This window comes from Neodiprion lecontei, chromosome 3 (genome assembly GCF_021901455.1).
Source record: "Neodiprion lecontei isolate iyNeoLeco1 chromosome 3, iyNeoLeco1.1, whole genome shotgun sequence".
Classification (NCBI taxonomy): domain Eukaryota; kingdom Metazoa; phylum Arthropoda; class Insecta; order Hymenoptera; family Diprionidae; genus Neodiprion; species Neodiprion lecontei.
The window spans coordinates 22,799,204-22,820,866 of NC_060262.1; the positions used below are offsets into that span (position 1 = coordinate 22,799,204).

The following is a 21,663-nucleotide window of genomic DNA, read 5'->3' on the forward strand; positions in this document are numbered from 1 at the left end:
TGTTTGAGCATGTTCTTTTAATCGCGCTTATGATCCACTGTATTTATCGGACACATTTACAGCATTACCATACGTTTTTAATTTAAAACCAAAAAATCCTTCTCTTATATCTCCTTGTTTGTCAACAAATCTTGGAATAAGGGTCAATTGGTTCACGTGAGCTAAAACCGGTGTCGAATTTACAATAATTATATAGAAAGCCTGTCGAACCTAGGAAATTAAGAATTTCTCGACCTCGCTTCCCATCAAATTTATAAATTCATCGCACATTATATGTGATAAATAACTTACATTACCTCTACCTGGGTTGTTGAACTTTGCCAAATCGTTATTGAGGAAATTTTCAAATCGAACGAGATAGTCTATGCTGGTTAAGAAATTAGATTTTCGCTTTGAATCCGCTTCGTCTCTGTGCCCACGGAATGCTATTCCCAAACTCGCTAGAAGTTTTACTGTTGCTATATAAGACGCTTTAAAACTTCCTGCCCAATACTCTCGTTCGGAATCAATTTGCTTCTCCATGTGCGACTCGATACGTCCAGTAGTTGATAATCTTTTTTGAGAGTTAACGTAGATGAGAAATGGTCTTAAGCAGATCCATGTTCTTTTAAAGCCGTTGTTATATTTTTCCAATCGGTAAATCCTGTTACAAATTTCGTGGATGATTTCCAAAAAGGTTTGCATGAATCGCAGTAGACGCTCTTACCAAGCTTCTTGAACATAAGGCAACTTCATACTCATAATGTCATAACATGACAAACATTACACTTACCTCAAGTTGTAAGTTGGGATTGTATTTTGTGCTTGAACTAATTAATGCTTTTATGTACCGAAGAAAAACAGAAAGTATAGCTTTTTTTATGTGATTTTATTATGTACATTTAATAACATTACTACTTTTATTATGCGTATTATATATGTTATGAGACATTCTCGACGAAGCATTGATTATTCTCTATTTTTCAACATAAACAATAACGCTATTAAAGTATCGATAGGAAACTCGCCTACTTTGTTCATATAAACCGTGAAAAGAAGACGTATGCAAAAATACAGCTAATCGACAATCTTTATACCCTAAATTCTAAAATGATCGGTCTGCTCGGTGCAAGGTGAAGAACAAAATTTCTTGCAATAATTGGAAAATAGTGAATATTGGACAAGGAATAATTTAAAAGTAATGTAAAACACATAAAGCAAACGCAGAAGTTTTATCACTGGGATAACAATTACGCATTACCTCAATCGGCAATTTGTTTTACCTTGTTAAACTTAAATATTCAATTTCCAGATCAAAACTGAGGAGTCGTCTAATAGTTTGCACTCAAAAAGTTATCTCTTTTCAACACTTCATCTTATTGAATTTCAATTCCGAAGAAATATTCTAACTAGGGGTTAAAGACTTTTGGAGAGTATATTTGACTCATTATCTAGTTCAATGATAAGAAAGAAAACCATGACAGAGTCTGTAAAACAGTCTATTTGAAACAAAAAATTATTTTTCAAATACCGAATGTATTCCATTGAATCCTTCTATTGGCACATTATTTTAGCATGCATTGGTGAAAATTTGAAAAACAGAATCGTATTTGAAGTTAATATTGCAATGCTTCGCTTCAGGAACTACATAGGTACGCGATTAAACTGTAATATGAATTTTTGAGTGCAAAACGGTCTGAATGGAAAAACATAGAAATTTTGGGAGAGTATATAAATTTAGCCATGGATTTTTTTGAAAAAATCATTCTCTCCAGAATGTCTAACTTTAAAGAAAAAGTGACAATTATTTTTGTAACAAACATTGAAGGAAAAAAAATTCTCACGTACTCCAATAACCACACTTATACGTATATACATTCAATAAATTTTAGATCTTGATTGATATTTGGTCCATCGGATCATTCTGTACTGAGAATTCTTTGCTATACACCTCCTTCATATATGTGTATTTTTTGAAAATCATGATAGATATCAATTAAAAATGCTTATTCGTAAGAAAAACAAAATAGCAATAATAGAGATAGCCTTTTTTCGTTTCTCACAGCGATGTTTCAGTTAAGTAAAACCTTACTAGCAATGGATGCTTGGGTAGAAGGTGTAATGTTGTTGCGAATGAGGAATGGTGAAAAAGGGAACTCGCGAAGCGAAGAATCTCGGGTAAAATTCTGTAATATCCGTTTCAAACTAATTGATAGTCCGTTCATTGTTCACAACTTAGACAAAACCGTTGTTCGATGGTTGTACTCAGGATCTATATTTCCAGCACCAAAAATGTTGTGAGGATCGAGATGATCTTTCGTAGCGCGATATAGCGCAACTCCAGCGTTTCCAACCGCTTTGGGATAGAAAGAAGCGCGCAGTTTTCCTACGCCATGATGATGAGAGAGCGATCCACCGCTTGCCAATATCTCATTGCGGGCGTTATGTTCGATTCTTTCGTAGGCATCAACGGGATTGGCCAATCCACGATAGTTGAAAGCCATGTAGAAGTATATGCAACAGCCGGCGTCGTAAGTTTGCGTGATACGGCAGGAGATTAAAAAATGACTGGCACCAATGGCCTTGCAGTCTTGACTAACTCGGCGTTTTACATTACGGCACAAAGACGAGGCGCGGTCCCACGCAACGGAAGTCTCAAAAGACTCTGACACGACACTGAACTCGAGTCCTATGTCGCGTATGTACGCAATGACGAAAGTCAAAACGTAACCCCGTTCGCCGTTAGTTTCACCCGATGGAATCCCATCAAATTTTTTCGCGATCTGGTATATTTTTTTCTCTTGCAGGGCAATATCCTTTGCCTCTCCTTCAAACAGAAGCGTCGCCACGCAAATCGTGTCCCAATGGAAACCCTTGATCTGTGTCACGTAAGCTTGTTTCAATACTTGAGAAATTAGACTGCCCCAACTTGCCTCCGGTCGCAGTGCTTGGCCGAATTGAAACTGTTCGTTATCCATCAGGCGAATACTAGCTGGTTGACATCGTTGACGTGCCACCTAAAATTCAATTATTATTTAATAATGGATAACTTACTAACAAGGCCTAGACAACATCCTCAATCGAATAATTGGAAATAACGTTTCGTTTGCATGATTTCATCGTCTATTTTTCACTATCTGACCAGCTATGCATCTAAATAATGTTATTTCGCAGTGTTCTGGCATGCTAGATGAACGCGACGTTGTTTGACCACAGCATAAAAATTAAGTACACAGAATTCTTTTCACTTCGAAACGTCCCAGAACAGTTATAAGGGATCAGGGAGTATACAATATTTATTAGGGTATTAATCAATGAATCGTAGATTTCGATTGAGTGTTTTTTCGATTAGTCAATAACCGCACTGTTAGTCGATTGTTTGAAACTTTGACCGAATGAGCGATGACGGAATAAGCGATATCTTATCAAAATTGGAGGAACTATATAATATATACGCATACAGTTTTGCGTAATTTAAGTAATAATTTTTTCATCAGCGAGAAATGTATTTCCAGTTCTAAGAACGCTGTTTCGGTCAAATTTATCTCTGGCAACTTCTATTTTGCATCTTTGATCCGTAAATTTTTTTTACGCCACTTTTTCCACAAAGTAATACATAAAAACAAACAATACAATCAACAGTCCATGCGTCAATACATATTTAAAATCACGAATGCTGCAGTTACGAAAGTTTGGTGTATACTAGGGATGTAGGATTAGTAGACTTGGATAAATTTTTTCCATAATTCGACTAATCGTATTTCCAATCATTCATTTTTTTTTTTTTTGAATAATCGACTAATCGGTCCGTTAAATTAGGTCTTTGTTCGACTAGTCAGTCCTTTTAATTATCAATCCTTTCGATTAATCTGCCCATTCAATCCGTTATTTTTTTTTTGGTCAATCGATTAACTGCATAGTCCTAATATGTGGCGCATAGCTATAGGCTAGCTTGACTTTTGGTAACAAAACATGATTTCCGCACCTCCCGCATCGCACGTAGTCCACTCTCGAAGTCGGGAAACACGACGCTTCCGTACTTAGTAACTGCTGGCACAGGTCTGACTTTCAGTACAACCTCCGTAACGACGCCGAGCGTGCCTTCGCTTCCCAATATCATATGATCGAAGTCCGGTCCGCAGGAAGATCGCGGCACTTGAGCGCCCTTTTCGAGTGTTATCGTCTCGCTTTCTTCACCGTCGTTTACTCTCCCCGTAACCATCCTGAGGCGCACCACCAAGTTCTCTATGTTTCCGTAGATGTTCTTCTTCATACCGCTCGCCCGTGTCGCAACCCAACCACCCAAACTGAAATTGTTTTGAAAAATTTATCAGTTATCAAACGTTCCTAAAACTCAAGAGGTTGAAGCTTGAAAGCTTAGCGCGGCGAAACATTCGAAACCAGTAACTGTATCTCAACTTTTGCATACTAGTTTTTAAGGGGATATACTACACGACTTACGAGTATAGTCGGTTGAATTTTAGATAATTTACGTTTAGTACCTTGTCAACCAATTATTCAATTTGATTCGGGTTTGTTTTATTCAAAAGTACGTCGATTGAGCTGTATAAATTGCGAATGTTAATCCATGAGATTCAGGTTTGTAATGCTAAAGCAACGGTACACATTCAATGAAAATCACTATTTTGTTACTGTAGAATTACTTTGAATGTGTAATTTTTACTTCGTTTGAGCCGTCATTTGTGGGATGACGGAATTTTGTATTTTAACTACTTTCTCTGTAATAATTTGTTCCAACGTCAGCGCAAGTGTGTGTTTATTTTCAAATATTGTTTTTAAATGAAAATTAAAAATGAAAAAAGAAAGAAATGCGATGAGATTACAACGCGAAATGTCAAAGATATATATAATGTAGTGCGAAAGGGGGTCTCCCCAAAATTTCCTCCGAAACTACACTGAGAAAAATTTCATTTGTCACAGTAACTAAAAAAATTCAGTAAAACAGGTATCGTTAAAAAAAACTGTTTAAATATCAACGAATTTACGAAAAACGAGGTACTATACGTCACCATTTTGCGCTATTGTCGATCCTTTTTTGGTAATTGCAATGCAAAATCAGTTTGTTCGGTTTACTGTACTTTTTTAGTTAAATAAGGCTTTAACATCAATTTATCATTGCACAAGCATTAAATTTTCGCAACAGTTACAAGAAAATATAGTAACAGTGATGATAATGGGAAAGAATAGTAACGGATACTAGACTTTCTGGTAACGGCTACAAAACTAATTTCTATTTTGTACCTTGAACTATGTTTTTCAATTGTGGTAAAAAATAATAATAGTCTAGGACTGAGCGGTAACCGGAACTAAAAATTTCTCTCAGTGTAAGGCTCATTGAACAAAATGCCGTTAGTCTAGCGTTTGCAAATTTAATGAGTTATTTTTGTCTCAAACTACCGATTTGTGATTAGGTATTACACGATGAATAAGACATAAGACTCTAAATTGCACGATTGAATAATTTGGCCATAATTTAGGCGGAATTTTTTTATGTGCATGCGACATTGTCAGCACTTGGTGTTATGGCGTGATTTAGCGATGACGCAGCATTTGCATTCGCTTATTAACGATCATTTATCATTCGTAGCTATTCGTAGCATTCGTAGTTACGGTAAATAATCTAAAGTTCAGACGAAGACTGGCTGAAATCTTTAAACCTCAAATACGATGCGATTTCCAAAGAAATACTGCTCGGTGAAAAGAGTAGGCTCAGTAGTTATTACAGAGGTTTTTCTTTGTCATTGAACCGACGATCTTTACAAGTATTTAAATACCTTCATGAGGTATTTATAAGACAAGTCATAAAGGTTATATGTAACTATGCGAAGCTTCACTTCTCAGTCATAGCGTCACCATTTGTCATACTAGAGCAAAGCAGTGCATGGAATCAATCGATAAAAGGTGAAGATTTTTTTGTTTCATATTGATGGGTTGTTGGTTATTGTGTATAATCGATACCTGCATAAGTTGATCAATATTTCAAGATTTCGCGTTGCAATAACCAAAAAAGGATCGACGATAGCGCAAAATGGTTACGCGTACCTCGTTTTTCGTAATTCCAACGATATTCAAACAGTTTTTTTTTTAACGATACTTGTTGTACTGAATATTTCTAGTTACTATAACAAATGAAATATCTCTCAGTGTGGCAGAAACTTGGTAAAATTATTCATCAAATGCTGCTGAATTTAACTTGATACAACTAAAACGGAAACCTCCCTCCTGTATGAAACCACATGAAATATGCGATAGTATAATGTTACAATGTTACAGGATATTACGGTACACGTACGAATTACGCCTACCTCGCACAAAAGAAAAACCATTTCAATACTTGTACAAGGTGAGCATAAAGTTTACAAGACAAATGTTAAAAAAAAATTGAACACTGTACTCTTGCGATGGAGAAATGACCCTGCAATACATCTTCATCTCCTTGTCACATTTTGGTGAATTGCTGCGTTGCACCTTAATAGTTTAAGATAGTTGTATTCGTATTGACATCGTTATGTGGTATAAAAATAGATGAGCATACCTTGAAAATTCATACGAATCAGGTTCGTGACCAACAGTAAGTTTGTGACTTCTTAGCTCACGTTCCAGGTCTTGGCCGATGATGCCAGCCTCGCAGCAAATTAGTAAATTCTCACGGTCGATCCATAATATCCTATTCATTTGGGTAGTGTCCAGAGAAACTATCGTGCGAGTTTCGAATTCTGGGCAACTCGCAGCACCGCTGACGCTCGTACCACCGCCAAATGGGATGCAGGCGAGCCGGTATTTTGCACAGATTTTGACAATTTTTTCTACATCTGCGTGTGATTCTGCCGAAAAAAATTCACATTATGTTCGATACCGATATTTGATCACAAGTATCGTACTATGGGTTAAAAATAATTGAAAAAAAAAAAATTATTTGCCAATTTAGGTCAGCTTTCTATCTTATACTTCCTCAGCATTCCTCAAAATACGTATGTTTTTTTATTTTAATTCACAGCCGAGGGATATTAATGATAATCGATGTTACTATTTGATGAGAAACATTTGATCGGAAGTCTCAAATTAAATCCGAGCATATCTACGTTTCGGGCTGCGATGTGTTTCTCGATTAATATCGTTTACCTGTGGCTAACAGCGTTTTCACTAATCGAACGATTTACTGACAGGTTTATTGTTTTTTAAGCGATTTTAGCGACCGACATTTTCTTACACCGTTCACAATTGGCCAAATCTTCACTTTTCTCACCAATCGTGGACAACGAAATAAATATCGATCGACAAAATGTAACCTGAACCGCATAAACGTAGGCGGAATTACTCCATGTTACATTACTCGTGTAAAATTTTCACGAAACAACGTCGTATGGCTATCTGTTACATAAGTATCGCAGCTATGAGTACCAAAGGCAATGAGAGGTCATATTAATTACCAAAGTCATCGTTACCTTCCGGCTTCTTCAAACTTTTATAACATATACCTATTCTCTCTTGTCATTGTTTCCTTGATTACAGACTCAAAAAAAACAACTTACGCAAATTTAGACATTTAACAAACGAAATTACGTCACGAATAACATTAATATTAACAGCTGCTTAACCAAAAATAGTATTATTAATTCAGTTGCGAATTTGAATAAGGTATTCTGAAAGTAATGTATACGTGATTAATGGCTTGCAGGCCTTCCTTTGTTACATTGGTGACATTTAGCCTTTCTTGAATATCGTAACGTTTCAAACAACACAAAGCCGACTAAAGGTTGACCAATAGCCGGCTAAAAATAATCGAAGTCGACAAAATCGTGACTATTTATCGGCAAAAGGTAGTCTAGTGATCCGTTTTACACGACGCATAGTTTGCTTAAAAAAATGACGCAAACTCAGCTCAGAGTCGACTTTTCGAATACGCTACAAGACTAATAGTACCCGCAAATCAACAGGAAACGTGTACACACCGCACGAGTTATCGCGATTGATAATGTTGTCCCATACAGAAGAGAGAACTTCGTTAAGTAACGACTGAGTGATAGTATTGCAATCCTTAATTTGGTTTCCTGCTTTAATCTTGAAACGAGGAACATTCAGCAGCAGAAATAATCGTCCGTAAAATTCTACTTAACGTCGGACATAAGTACTGTTTTACAATATAACAATTTCCACTCTCTCTGACATATCCTTGCGATAGCTAAATGTGCTCATTGGTAACGCAATGTATAATGAAAATTCACCAAAAGTAACGTGCTTTCGAAATTCTCACGCGTTCATTTATCTCAATGAATTTATGCCCAAGACTTTGATAACTTACTCGGCCAAACGACTACGTCAGGTATACGAGGAAAAGTTCCTTCCCTCAGTAAAAATATCTCGCGTAGCGTGTGTCCATGTGCTCTGACAAGCCGGTCGACGCCATCGGTCGAGTACTCAACATTTTCTTTTTGCAGACAGTCGATTAACTCTGGTGTAACAACGGGATCCGGAAACACTTGCGGCAGAGGTTGGGACGCAACCTGATTGGATAGATCAAGGTCGAACACATCCTTGACCCAAGCAGTAAAGTATGGCAATATCTGATTTCCGATGTTGTACCTGTCGGATCAAAATAGGGTAGCCTTTTAAGCACATGTCGTCATATCGAAAACTTGGGTTACAGCTAGTACTGAGTTCCGATGAAAAGATCTCGAGGGCTAGATGAATCTTACAATTAATTCGTTTTTAGTAAATTCCATTTAGGGTTAACTTGGCGTTAATATCAATATTCCTCGATGGGATCTCCGGGAACATGAACAAACACGTCTGAAAAGTCTGAGTTCGAGCCCTAAAGTTACGTAAAGTTGATACCACAGAATTTTTAATCTTAACTAATATTAAGTTAAGCAACTCCAAAGCGTGATTTCCAATAGCATGCATAAATAATAAGTTATACGAAATGTGCGATCCCTGTCAATCGTGTAAGTCCACGTTTGCGCAGTAAGATTCGCAAGTATTACCAGAAAATTTTCATCGTGAAACATCTATAGGTGTAAATATAAGGTGACATCATGTTGGTACAGCAGAAAAATAAACTTATGAATGACATTAACTAAACATGTGTTCAGTTGTTATTAGAGTATATGAGGTATTCCACGTAAAATCGACCCGGGTTTGAAACTTGTTCTCTTCGATTTGGCTCGCTTTTTGTTTTATTTTTTTTTTTTTTGTAATTTTTTGAAACATTTTACAATCAGAAATAATTGTGAAAAATCATGTGTCAGGTGTAAAAAATTTTGTACACCGAGCCGAAATTGGCGGGGATTCCCTTCCTATTTTTTCGAACTATTTCAATAACATTTTTTCAATCAGGGGAAAGAATCAGTTCACTGCACGCGGTTGCTCAAAAAATTCTACATGTAACGCCAAGTTTTTGACAATTTTTCAGATTTTCCAAAGTAATTAATTATTTGCAACTTTTGGAAACTTAAGAACAAAAATGTCTTTCGAAAAATGTGTATAATTTTTCAAAATCCGGTGGTAAATGTAAAAATGTTGTAAGCAGCAGCTCATAGTGAACTGACTCTTCCTTTTAATTAGAAAAACAAAATTTTCGGATCAATTTTTGTAAGAATTTTTTTTCAAATTAAAAGAACGAGATTGTCCACTATGGGGTGCAGATTGAACATTTATACGCACGTAAAAGTGAAAAAAAATTTAAAACAATTTGTAAAAGTCAATATTGTACAGCAGAGAACGTGAAAAAATAGGCGGCTCATTCGGTGAGATTCGGGATTAATCTTTGTTCCGCATTTGTTTGACTATCTCATATGTTTCTTATTTAAAGTTTGTTTAGTAATATTATGTATTTTTTTTTTAATTTTACCAACATTGTTTATCGAGGAATAGTATTAGTTCGAAATAATTTTAAAAACATTTAACTAAAGAAGCAAATGGAGCCCTTTTGCCTGTCCATAGGCGATGGTCCAGTGCGTCTAGCGGATAAGCCGCCAGCGATACAAAAAAAAAAAAAAAAAAAAACCCAGAGTACCCTCATCAATTACGATGTGAATGCACACCGTCGTTAGTCCGATTAGTACAGCGTAAAACGTGTAACAAGATAAGCTGAAATTCTCGGAGCACATGTTCTTATTGTCAGATAGTTGCCCAGCGTTGTCTGTCCTGTTTGCTTTATTCAGTGTCGTAATTGTTTGCATTGCCGGTTGATCGGTTTTACAGTTTCTATTCCTGACTCGTGGTTGAAGTGATCACGCTATTTAAGGAAAACAGCTGGGCGCGATCCGTAGAAAGTCAAGGAGATAAGATAACAAACTTATGTGCGGCATTCCACGTCGAGTCAACCTGGTTGCGAAAAGTTGACCTCTCCGATTTGATTCGCGATGTTTTACATGATTGTTCGGACTCTCGAAAGAGCTTGTTCTTTTTATTTCGAAATTTATCGAATCCATTGGAATTAGATGCAATGTTTGAAAACGATAGCATTGATCGATACGATTTAAAACAGTAAAAAAATTAAGTTTCTTACGATAGCCTAAACAAATCTACGTCTTGTAGGTACCGCTTGTTTTGTCGATCCAAGTTAGCGATTATAATTTGACTAACTGCAACTACTTTTTTTTTTAATTATTCTAATACAACCTCACCTTGCTCTATAACCTGAGCATTTGTTTATCCGAACGATATGAGAATACAGTCAACAAATAAATTGTTTCAATTAATGATTGACACACTACACTGAACCGAATGTTCAGTTGCTTGTACATAGCTGTGATTTATCCAACTAAATATTCAGTTCCGTTAATTGATATTTTTTTAAATCAACAGAACATGATCTTGCATTGAGCAAACATTTGTTGGATCAAAAAGTAGAATATTCAGATTAACTGAACGATTTTCAACTTTATGAATTTTGTCATCTGTACAAAGACATCGTCATTCCACATTCATAACTTTACGCCCATCTGGCTAACCTGTAATCAACCTAAGGAATCAAAAATTTGTCACGTTTGTGAGAGTGTCCTCCTTACCTCAAAATGTTAATAGTAAACACCTAAGCCTGAAGGTTGTCAAAATTATGTAAGTGTGTATAAACATCCACTGTAAAATCTTTGTAATCTTTGTTTAATTTAAGTTTATCGCTCTTGATGAGTATTAATTGGTATAAATTATGTATAAATTTTGAAAAAATTTAACCATACACTCAGACAAGCTGAATATAATTAAGTGGCACGTGTAATCCAATTCTATAACATTGAGATGTACAAATATGATTTAATAACTTTCAATAAATTGATACAAGACATAAAATAAGAAACAAAATATGAGAGGAAAAATTTTGTTTATAGCCTGAAGATGGCCGGCGGGCAGCCCAGACGAAACGTTGGTAATACAGTAAATTAACGATTTAAAACTGACCCACTTGGACGAATTTACTTTAATATATACACATGCAGATTCTGGATTACGTTTAATTATATTCGAATCATTCGTTTGCGAGGTATAAAACGTTTTCGGTGTCATCAATTTGTTTTACCACATAATAATATGGTAACGTTTATGAAAAAGTATCATGAAATCTATGTATTTTTTCTAACTTTTGAAGTCAGGTTCAGCTTACGGCAAAGAAAAAAAGCAAATATCAGGTCAATTATTATCTGTCTGGGGGCGCGCTAGCTTTTCACTCGTCATTATTTTTTATTTTAATTTTTTTCTTATAAAATAGCGCGATGAAAGAAAAAGTTTCGATACTAATTTGCGGCTTATTTACGGCAAATTATCAGACAAATCAGGATTACCCACCTTATTTTTTTATTAAATGGAGTGCGACAAATAAAAATAAAAAAAGGTCGCGCGACTAATTTACGAATGATAAACGACAAACTTTGCATTGTCCGAATTCACATTCTCGACGATTGGCGTGTCAAGTTCACAGAGAATAAACTTCGCACATACTCGTTGCGTAAAATCTAATCATTCGCACCTTATCCTTATACATACAATAATATTAACACGCTGATCCTCCTTTTTTGTACTATTACTTCTTTTGAATTATTCAAAGCAGCGACTTAGCATTTGCGTTTAATTTGTAATTTTTACACGTGCACAGTGTTTTTATAGACATGACGCTTTTGTCATTTTTACCACGTTTGTTATTTATACTATTATTATGGCATAGTTAACCCGGCGACGGGGTTAGTTTATCTTCCAACATATGGATAGTTTCGTATAAAACAATACGTATGGTAATATTGACTTTTTTATAAGGTTTTTTTTATTACCTTACTCGCATATTTATGGTAATTAACAGAATGGTGTAATGTTAAAAATAACAAGATTTATACAACTATAAACGAAGATGAATTAACTATGAACTTTCAACCATGCCAAAATAAACCGTAGACCACATTTTTTTTCTAAGAGTCTCCATGCATTATACGGTTCATTAGTAACATATTATACGTAAAAAAAAAAAAAAAAAACTGGCTGGACGAACGGAAAAGCTCAGGTTTTTTGCAAAGGTATAAATCCTACAAATTTTGTCTGACACAAGGCCAATTTCAAACGGCTTTAACGCAGGCGACAAATTTTCGTAGTTATATTTTTAATAGTATTAATAGTATTTAATACTATTTTTAATCGTAGTTCAATTTTTAGTAGTTATAAAATGGAAAACACTTTGTGAAAAGTGTGGTCTAGATATCAGGAGTTGCCACTTTTATGAACGCAGATGGCGCAATGTAACGGTTAACAAGGTTAAGGTTATTAAAGTTAATATATCTGAACGTTGAAAAAAATATTACTGTTTTTCACCTTTACAATAACTGAAGAAGTCGAATTTGCAATAAGAAAAAAATATTGGCAGATATTGAGCTGTCGATCATTTGAAATTCATGGAATTCACGGAGAACGAATGTACGTAATGCAATTGTACGGCAGATTGTTATTAATTGCATCGTATTGTTATTATTATCCCATTATTCCCCCATATTCAACGTTAATTATATTCATCGACAACTAAACAATTGATATTACATTATAAACATAGAATTTACCGCTCGGCGCGAGCCTCTTGAGTATTTTAAATTAAATTCAAGTGGCTTGACTTCGGAAAATTAATGGTCGGAAGTCCAACGTCCAATAATTATTCAATTTACATAACTGCGAAATTAATTGGAATCCAAATGAACGACACGCGTTTCAGCACCAGATATTTTGGATTGACGAAAAAAAATTAAATGCAAGTCAAACGATGATCACAATGTAATATATTTTGTAAACTTACCTCGTCCCAGTGAATTCCAACATCTGTTTGTCGTTGAGACGAAACTGTGAGTCTTTGTATCCCCATCCGTTCCATTTTAGCAGGTTTTGCCTTCAAACAATAAAGAAAACAATGGAATTGAATTTTTTTTTTTACCAAAAGCAGGAAGATAATTTACTTAGTTCTTTGAACGATGCACGATGAATGATTCCAAAAATAATGCAACTACTCAAATACACCGGATGCATTTCTGAATTATAAATGGTGCTTGCATGTGAGCTCGTTTTGTTTCTCAATTAAATAACATGAATTTTTTTGTATTTTTTATGAGACGTTTTTTTCTTTACAACAGTAATATATAAAGATTCTGTTGAAATATAATGTTGCGTTCACACATTTTCAATCATTTCGTGTGTCGTGCCCTTTTTGGAAATCATATTATTCAAATGTTATTTTTTTCCTATCCCCAATGCAAGATCAGTGTAAGTGTTCTGCATCACTGCGTCGTTACTTGTATTCCAAGTTAAACAGGTTGCTTATACGAAATGACATTCCTTCGCTAGGGATATTATGCCACAATATGCAGCACCATTAATGAAATCTATGAAAAAGGTATAAATTACTCCGTCTAACACATTCCATGAAAAACTTATTATCATCTAGTTAGACGAAGATGACGGCTTGTTTACACAAAATTACCTTCCTTCGCGAGGAATATTATGTCACAATATGCAGCAGCAATAATAAAATCTATAAAAATAAAAAGGATAATTTGCTCTGTTTAACATTTCGTGAAACTTGTTACGCTATAATCGCGATCCTTATTTCCAGATGCTTTTGTAGAATTACAATTGTTACACTGCATGTTCCGGATTTAGCTGATACATGCAAAGAAAGCTTTTTCGAGACTCCTTTAGCTTTCTGAAATTCAATTTCGGTGACGTGTATCCGCGATTTACCGAAGTAACCCAAAAAAATTGATCACTTCGACATGATGCATTTCACAATCTGTTACAGAAATATTATATTCAACGAATAGCTGAGATTCATTGAAATGAAAATCATTCACAATCGAAAAACTGCATATTATGTGGAAAAAACACCTGAGAAGATTCTCTCACAATGATTCATTTTGAAATTAACAATATTTCACGTCAAATTTACACATCAAAGGACGGTTTTAACAGTTTTTATTATTTGACGTCGTTGCACCCAATATTACTAATCCATCCTCTAACACTGAGAAAAATTTTATTTGTTATAGTAACTAGAAAAATTCAGTGAAACAAGTATCGTTAAAAAAAAAACTGTTTGAACATTGTTGGAATTACGAAAAACGAGGTACGCCTAAACATTTTGCGCTATCGTCGATCCTTTTTTGGTAATTGCGACGCAAAATCAGTTTGCTCGGTTTACTCTTCTTTTTTAGTTAAACAAGGCTTTAGCTTCAATTTATTGTTGCACGAGCATTAAATTTTCGCACCAGTTGGACGAAAATATAGCAACAGTGATCGTAATGAGAAAGAATAGTAACGGATACTAGACTTTCTGGTAACAGCTAGAAAACTAATTTTCGTTTTGTACCTAGAACTATATTTTTTGATTGCGGCAAAAGATGAAAATAGTTGAGGACTGAGCGGTAATCGGAATTGATAATTTCTCTCAGTGAACGTTACCCTCATCACGGGGCTCGTTGAATTTCAAACTCGCCACTCTCACTGCCAGTAGGACTGCGGAGAAATCGGAATCAACAACGTTCTTTATCGACTGAGACAAAAGCTATCTACTTCAGCCAATAAGGGTTTTTGCCTTATACAAGGGGGGATAGAAATGATTTTTATTGAATTATTTTGAAAAAACGAATTTTTTGTATCTTTAATCGAAGATGGCGGCTCCCCCGCCCAAAAGTCGAAAACTTGGATTTTTCATCGGGGCCCGGAACTAAATTAACAAAATAATATTTATCAAAATCATTTTTACCCCACCTTTGGTAGAGCAAAAACATCCATTGACTGGACTATTCGATGTTTCTAAAATCAAACAGAGGTATTGCATAAAATAGCATGCGTTGTGACTTGTAACTTTGCACAGGCAATATCTGCATAATATGACTTGTGCGAATACAATGCTCGCTTTGGCTCATATGCTGAGTTTACACGGGAACTCGTGGAATTGCTGGACTCGCCTTCGGCTCGTGCTGTAAACTTCTCACTCGTCGTCTTTATGAAAGCACTATTTGCCTTAAAACTAGACACTTGTCGGAAATAATCCACCTTCCGCAGTTGCAGCACAATATATTTATCGTTTTCTTAGGCTCGGTAATTAGTTGATAGGCGAATGAGTCGGTACATTTCCGACGTATTTTAGTGCGCTTAAGACGATGGCGTTGCCCGTCTTTTCCCATCACGTCAAGATTTCGAAATACTTTGATTAAAAAGTGGCAATTTTTCAGAGAATTGCAAAGTTTTACTCTTAGCATCTTCCAAACCGCTTCATAAAAATATTTTTTTATTGCTATTTACAGGTCTGATGAAATGTGATAACTCGTCAATTGTGTTTCGCCGAGAGAAAGAAGTCAAAAGAGTTGAATGACCTCGCGTGATATTTTTCTTATGTAAACTTCTGTTTTACCAACGGAATATAATTATCGTTACGAGAATTACGCGTTGGTTGCTTTTTAACATCGCAATAATCAATATGCCAGCGGAATTTGATGTGTGAACGTGAAAAATACTCAAAGTGTTCGTACATCTCACCTCGGGAATCGCACATCATACGTAAATTAAATTGTAGATCCGCAACTAGCGTATAATGAAAAATTGCATAGAAATCTTATTGCAGCTTGCGCTCAATGGAAATATGGCCTTGAAGATTTCTGCGTGTACGTAATGCAAAAATAAACATTTATCAAAAATTTAGCATTTTCGCTCCACCCTAATAGAAGATATAGGTGCTGAAAAAAAAATCTAGATCATCGAGACATAGCTGAAAAAAAAAGTAACTTCTCGCAGGATAGTGAGAAAAAAGTGAGTAAAAGTGAGAAAAGTGACGCACTATATGCCCTGCAATCACCCTTTCTTTCTTCTATGAAAACAGAGAAACGGGAGTGTGTTTTAAAAATATAAATCCGAGACCGACAATCGCCCAATAATGTGACTGTTTAATCAGTGAGAGCGATTGAAAGGTAAAACTTGCGTCAGTACAGAATCTACTATCGATCATCCCCGCTTGTGAGATAAGGGGGCAGGTGTCAGTTATGATTGAATTGATCAAGTGAACGAGACTAGTTAGCACTGTGACCGAAGTTCGAAACAAAGCCGTTAAAAAGAATCACTAGTTTGCGAATTGCAGCTTTGGAATAATGTACTTTGCACGATGATTATATGTATTGTAATGAATGCTCTGCTTTACTCACGCTATTTACATTTTCACGGCTTACTGTATTTTGGATCATTCTTAAAGTCCCGAATCATTTCACGTTTCATTGACATTGCACGAACTTTGACCTCGTAAACTACCTAACTTCACGTTTCTGTGTGTAGAATGTATCCCTACACTCTTAGAAAAATTTAACCAAACATAATGTCCCGGTAGGTTCACTTTGTATTTGTTTTATTTGTTACAGGTCTGTTAGTGAATACGTCACAAAATTTTGTAATTTTAGCATTCACATTTTCATATCAATATTTAATTTATATTTTTTACTATTTCCTACACTTGGTGATGGATTAAAAATTAGTTTAACCAAACTGAAAAATTTTAGCTGACCTCCTGGGACATTTTTTTCTAACCGTGTATTACGATACACTGCAAGAAACATATCGGCGTGGATGTCTGTACAGACTACAATTTGGTGTCAACCTAATACTATCTGATACTAAACTTCCGAAGTGACCACAAAAGTTTTTCTGTAGCAGTCCACACCGGCCAATTTTCACACCGCATTTTTACCCATCCATGCTTGTATATCATCTGCATACCGTCAAGGAGCCGGCATCTTTCGTAATGAAATACAAGCCGGCTGTGTGATCATGAAACTCTCTCACTTATTGCATATTATTTGTACGCGTTCATTTACAGACGACTTTTGTAAGTTTAGTTTGTCATGCTAATAAGTACTGTCGACGAAGGCACGTAACATATGTGCTGAGCGGAGTAAAAGTCTTGACATGGAACGTCAAGTGGGATGAATGATGCTGGTCAGTGTTGAGTAGCGCCCAAGATGCAGTATTTCGATACTTCTTTCTCGTGTTGTATCTGTACAATCTAAGCAGGTACTATTTCTAGTCGGTATCCTGCACATGAATCGGAAGGTTTTTATTTGTAGTTATATCTGCAACGGAAGATTCATTTGCTAACACATTGACCGTGACTACTTGTCACCATGAGACATTAAGAGCACTTAAATTCTTAATGCGTTTTTATACGACGAACTTACATCAGGTCATACAGGATATTTATCGGAGAGATCTTTTTAAGGAGATTGATGTTTGTAAGGTTGATGGTAATGATGCTGTTTTTTCGAGGGGAAAACCTTTGTTTTAGCAGAATTAGGTTCGGCTGAAATTCAGTCATTCGTAATAAAGCGGATTAACATACTCATGTTTTTTGCAAACTCAACGGCTTACAAGTCATTACAGATAGTAACAAGAAACAAAAAATATTACTATTTTTGGCAAACTTGACTGCGTTAAAAACATTCTGTAATTCTTGCAAATTGGTAAATCTTCTTTCAGTGTCACGTTACGTTAACGTTGCTATAAATTTGGCCTCTTTTTTTATACCTGTAGCGTAGATTCAAATTGTTCCCCTTTACAGATTATAATATCTTCTTTTTGTTTCAATGAAGAGCATTTTTTAGATTACAGCTCATTTTTTTTTTTTCTACACGAAATAATCTGATATGAATGAAAAAAAAAAAGAAATCAATCAAAGTTACGTAGCAAAAGTTTAATGAATCCTTCCAATTTAGGGAATTGATGCACGCGTCATTGAAACGCTCAATTTTTTTTATTTTTTTTTGATCGATTATCATCAATTGCAAATAAAGTGGACTAATTTGGTAGTTTGTACTTATCGCACATATCAGAGCTGGGTTCCATCTCGGAATCGAATGAATCTTTGCATGCCTTTAACTCTTATGTGCGCACCCGGATACCCGGGTACCCACCTCGTCACATTCTTTCTTGTAATTTTTTAAAAATAATTTTTTTCGACCTGAGCCTCCGGATCTAGGAAGTTTAACTCTTCACGAAGAGATTCCCATAACTATATTTCGACACGCTACTTTTAAATGTAAACATAGCTTAATTACTTATTATGTTTACTCAATTAAGTAAATCGATTTATAATGATTCTGTTCACATCTGAACTCAAAAAGTAATTAAAACTGGAGGTGGGTACCCGGGTACCCCGGGTGCGCACGTAAGGGTTAAGCGATTATAGACATATTTATTTAGAAAAAATGTATGTCACCCCTCCTTCCACCGAGACGTTTGGATTATTGAACAATCAAAAGGGTAAAGTATTTGAAAAATGTATAACAAATAGATACCTAATCAGTATCTGAGTCTCGTTGTCACTGATGCTTAAGGTGATACTAATTGCGCTATGACATACGCTCCCGACTTAAACCTACCAGTTAGCTTTTTATTATGACGAATGTCACAATTAAATAATGCGAACGATAAGAGGGTCCTAGAAGTAAAATTAATGAGTCACTAATTTAGGCGTGGCTACAGCCGCTCTGTCAGTCAAAATTGGGAGGTTTTCAACCAACGACGAGAGAGCGTGAACAGTAATACACGCGGTACTGAAAACACGTGTACAATATAACATTCGGGCTCAAGTCGCAACGGATCAAACGGAAGGGAAGTTTTTCATTCCCTCTGGTCGTGACAACGGTCTTCTGTTATTTAATATGTAACAGTTATCTAGGGCGATGCAACTTACCTATGTTTCGGTATCGTGCCCTTTACCGCCGTCGGAAGATCAATGTTTATCGGCTTGTTCCGACCGGCGTCCGTCCGATTCGGAACTATTTCGCGTCGCTCGCAACCCTCCGATTCAGCGATTTTTCTCACTTCTGACCAATTATCTGGCGCAATACCTAACCTAGCGTGCGCCGACATGATTACTGTACAACCGAGCCGCTACGCTGCACAACGTCGTGTATTCGACGTGCTCTCCAAGAAACCAAATTTAAATCGATAACACCTCGCTCCCCGCTCCTCCTCGCCGTTCGTGCAGCTGCATACTATCGGCGGCCAATCACGGTTCGCCGTAGCTTTCCCGCTATTGTAACAACTGACTGTAACTTGTCGTCGCGCAATGAATTATAGCAACGCGATAGCGCGCTCTCGCATTTCAGCCTTGCGCAAATTTGATGTCCCAATTATCATCGGCAATATAGTAATATTGTCTTTATTTTTCACACAATTACCATGATTTTCACGCGTATTTATTGTAGAAGCGAGGGGGTTGGAGTATCAGTTATATTTAGTTCGGCAATTGAAGACTAAGATATCTCGGAACGTTTAACAATCGGAGAAGGTTGTGCTATTGTTCTTTGATATCGAACGACACGCGGGAGTTTAAAACTACGACAGTTATGCCGTCGAGACGGTATTACAAGAAGTGGATAACACCGGTATCCAGTTTCGTAGGCGTGTTCAAACTGCGCCGAGCCCGAGAATTCAGAGGGCATGCGTCTGCTATTTTCTCCGCTGACTCGACGCGTACAAGGAGTGTATAAAAAAACTGTTCAAGAAGGGGTGCTGGACACGTGAATGAAAATTCGCACGAGTAGGTGTTTGTCATTCGTTTATCAATCTCATTCGTACGTTAATTCCATATTCAAACTGAAATACTTTAGGAGTTACGAATTTTTGCCTGTTAGACAAGATTCCTTCTCTTGCAAAATAATAACCAGCTCCCTGCCCGCGCTGCCGTATACACTACTGGCCTTTTCATTCGTGGGGTATTAGGGTACCAACCCACTGAACTGTAACATGACTGGAACGCTGAATGCATTGGCTAGGGATAGGACTAACCCATGGGGCTGAGGGTGACTTCCCAGGTGCACACGGAACACGGATTACCGAAAGACGGAACGGTAAGCTTCCCTTGAGAACGGTCAATTCTCCGTGGCATCCGGACTGTTACTTTTGTCTTCTGCTTGTAAATTTCGTTCCGCAGCTCGTTTTGCTACCTGTTCCATGTAACTGAAATAACGGAATGGACCGTGCAAATGTACTTTTTTTATTTGCATCATATCTCAAGTACAAAGGCACGATTAATTGAAATAAATACAAATCAAACCAAAATCCATTTTAGAATTGTCGGAGAAAAGCAAATGGACATCGATTTCGCGTTGTTCTGTTCCATGAATATGCTACGTGGGACAGTTAAAAAAACCAGAATCGGAACGGAACGACAACACACCCCTGTCTTCTACGGCACAAGCTTATGTACCGAATACATAGGATACATAAATCAAAGAGGATTAGGGGATACATAACCTCTGTTGAAACGTACGTTAACTCATAGCTCTGGGTTATTTTTCCCAACAGTTTGTCGGGTCTGGCCGGGTTTGGGGGTATTAGCAGTTTCACTTATTATCAACCAAGCAACTGACACGTCGGCAAAAGAAGTTCTTGATAACCAACAACTATCGCGTACAAAACGTTGGTAATATACCCTTGTCATCGTGAAATTGAAAAGTTAAGAAAATCTCGCACAAGAAATATGTACACCGAAATTATACGACGGAAAAATAAATATTATTGAAATACATGAACGTGTATCGTTTATATTTACATGAATATATCAAACTTCTTACAAAGGATACTAGTCTAATATCTAAGATGCCCAATTTATTTTTTCAAAGTTTTTTTTGCAAAGACAACTTTAAGTTCCAAATTTTTTGAAAAAAATTTTACCCACTCCATTTTTAGTTCCAATCGTTTCAAAAATCTTTCAATGAAGAATTTTGTTTTGCTTTGTTTAGCACATTTAAAATTATGAGTTGAAAAATTCGATACCTCAAGTTTTGATAATATCCGAAGAATCCCGAAACACTTTTCTCTTTGTTAGAAGCACGTTGAAGATATGTAGAAGGTTGAATCTATTTGATGAGTTTTCCCTAAATTTGGAAGCGGTAAATGGGTTTTCATCAAGAGAAATTACGCAAGATTTTAAATAAATATAAAAATGAATCTATCGTGATGCTTGTTACAAATTAGCTGAAGAATAAAAAACTTGTGGATTTATTTAAAATTTTGATAAGCTGTTCAAATTGTCTTTCCGTATTACAACTTTTTGGAAATGTAACGAAAACGGCTAAAGAAAATCTCAGTTTGCCGCTAAAAACGCACTGGCTTTAAATAAGCCTCGAGAATTTAACCTTAAATTGAAGC

The 21,663-nt window shown here is 36.1% G+C and overlaps 1 protein-coding gene and 1 long non-coding RNA gene across 2 annotated transcripts; one reads left to right on the top strand and one right to left on the bottom strand.

Annotated features, from left to right (window-relative positions):
* Positions 1-856: 856 nt before the first annotated feature.
* On the bottom strand, positions 857-19,714 carry LOC107222626 (alkyldihydroxyacetonephosphate synthase). Its single transcript, XM_046735333.1, has 6 exons — positions 19,199-19,714; positions 13,268-13,357; positions 8,303-8,583; positions 6,536-6,824; positions 3,965-4,286; positions 857-2,996 (listed from the first exon to the last, which is right to left on the bottom strand). The coding sequence occupies exons 1-6, from the start codon at positions 19,375-19,377 to the stop codon at positions 2,208-2,210; spliced, it is 1,950 nt and encodes a 649-aa protein (XP_046591289.1). The 5' UTR covers positions 19,378-19,714; the 3' UTR covers positions 857-2,207.
* On the top strand, positions 19,703-21,045 carry LOC124293650. The gene is made up of 3 exons (XR_006903523.1): positions 19,703-20,050; positions 20,145-20,360; positions 20,582-21,045. It is a non-coding gene; the product is annotated as an uncharacterized LOC124293650 (long non-coding RNA).
* Positions 21,046-21,663: the final 618 nt, after the last annotated feature.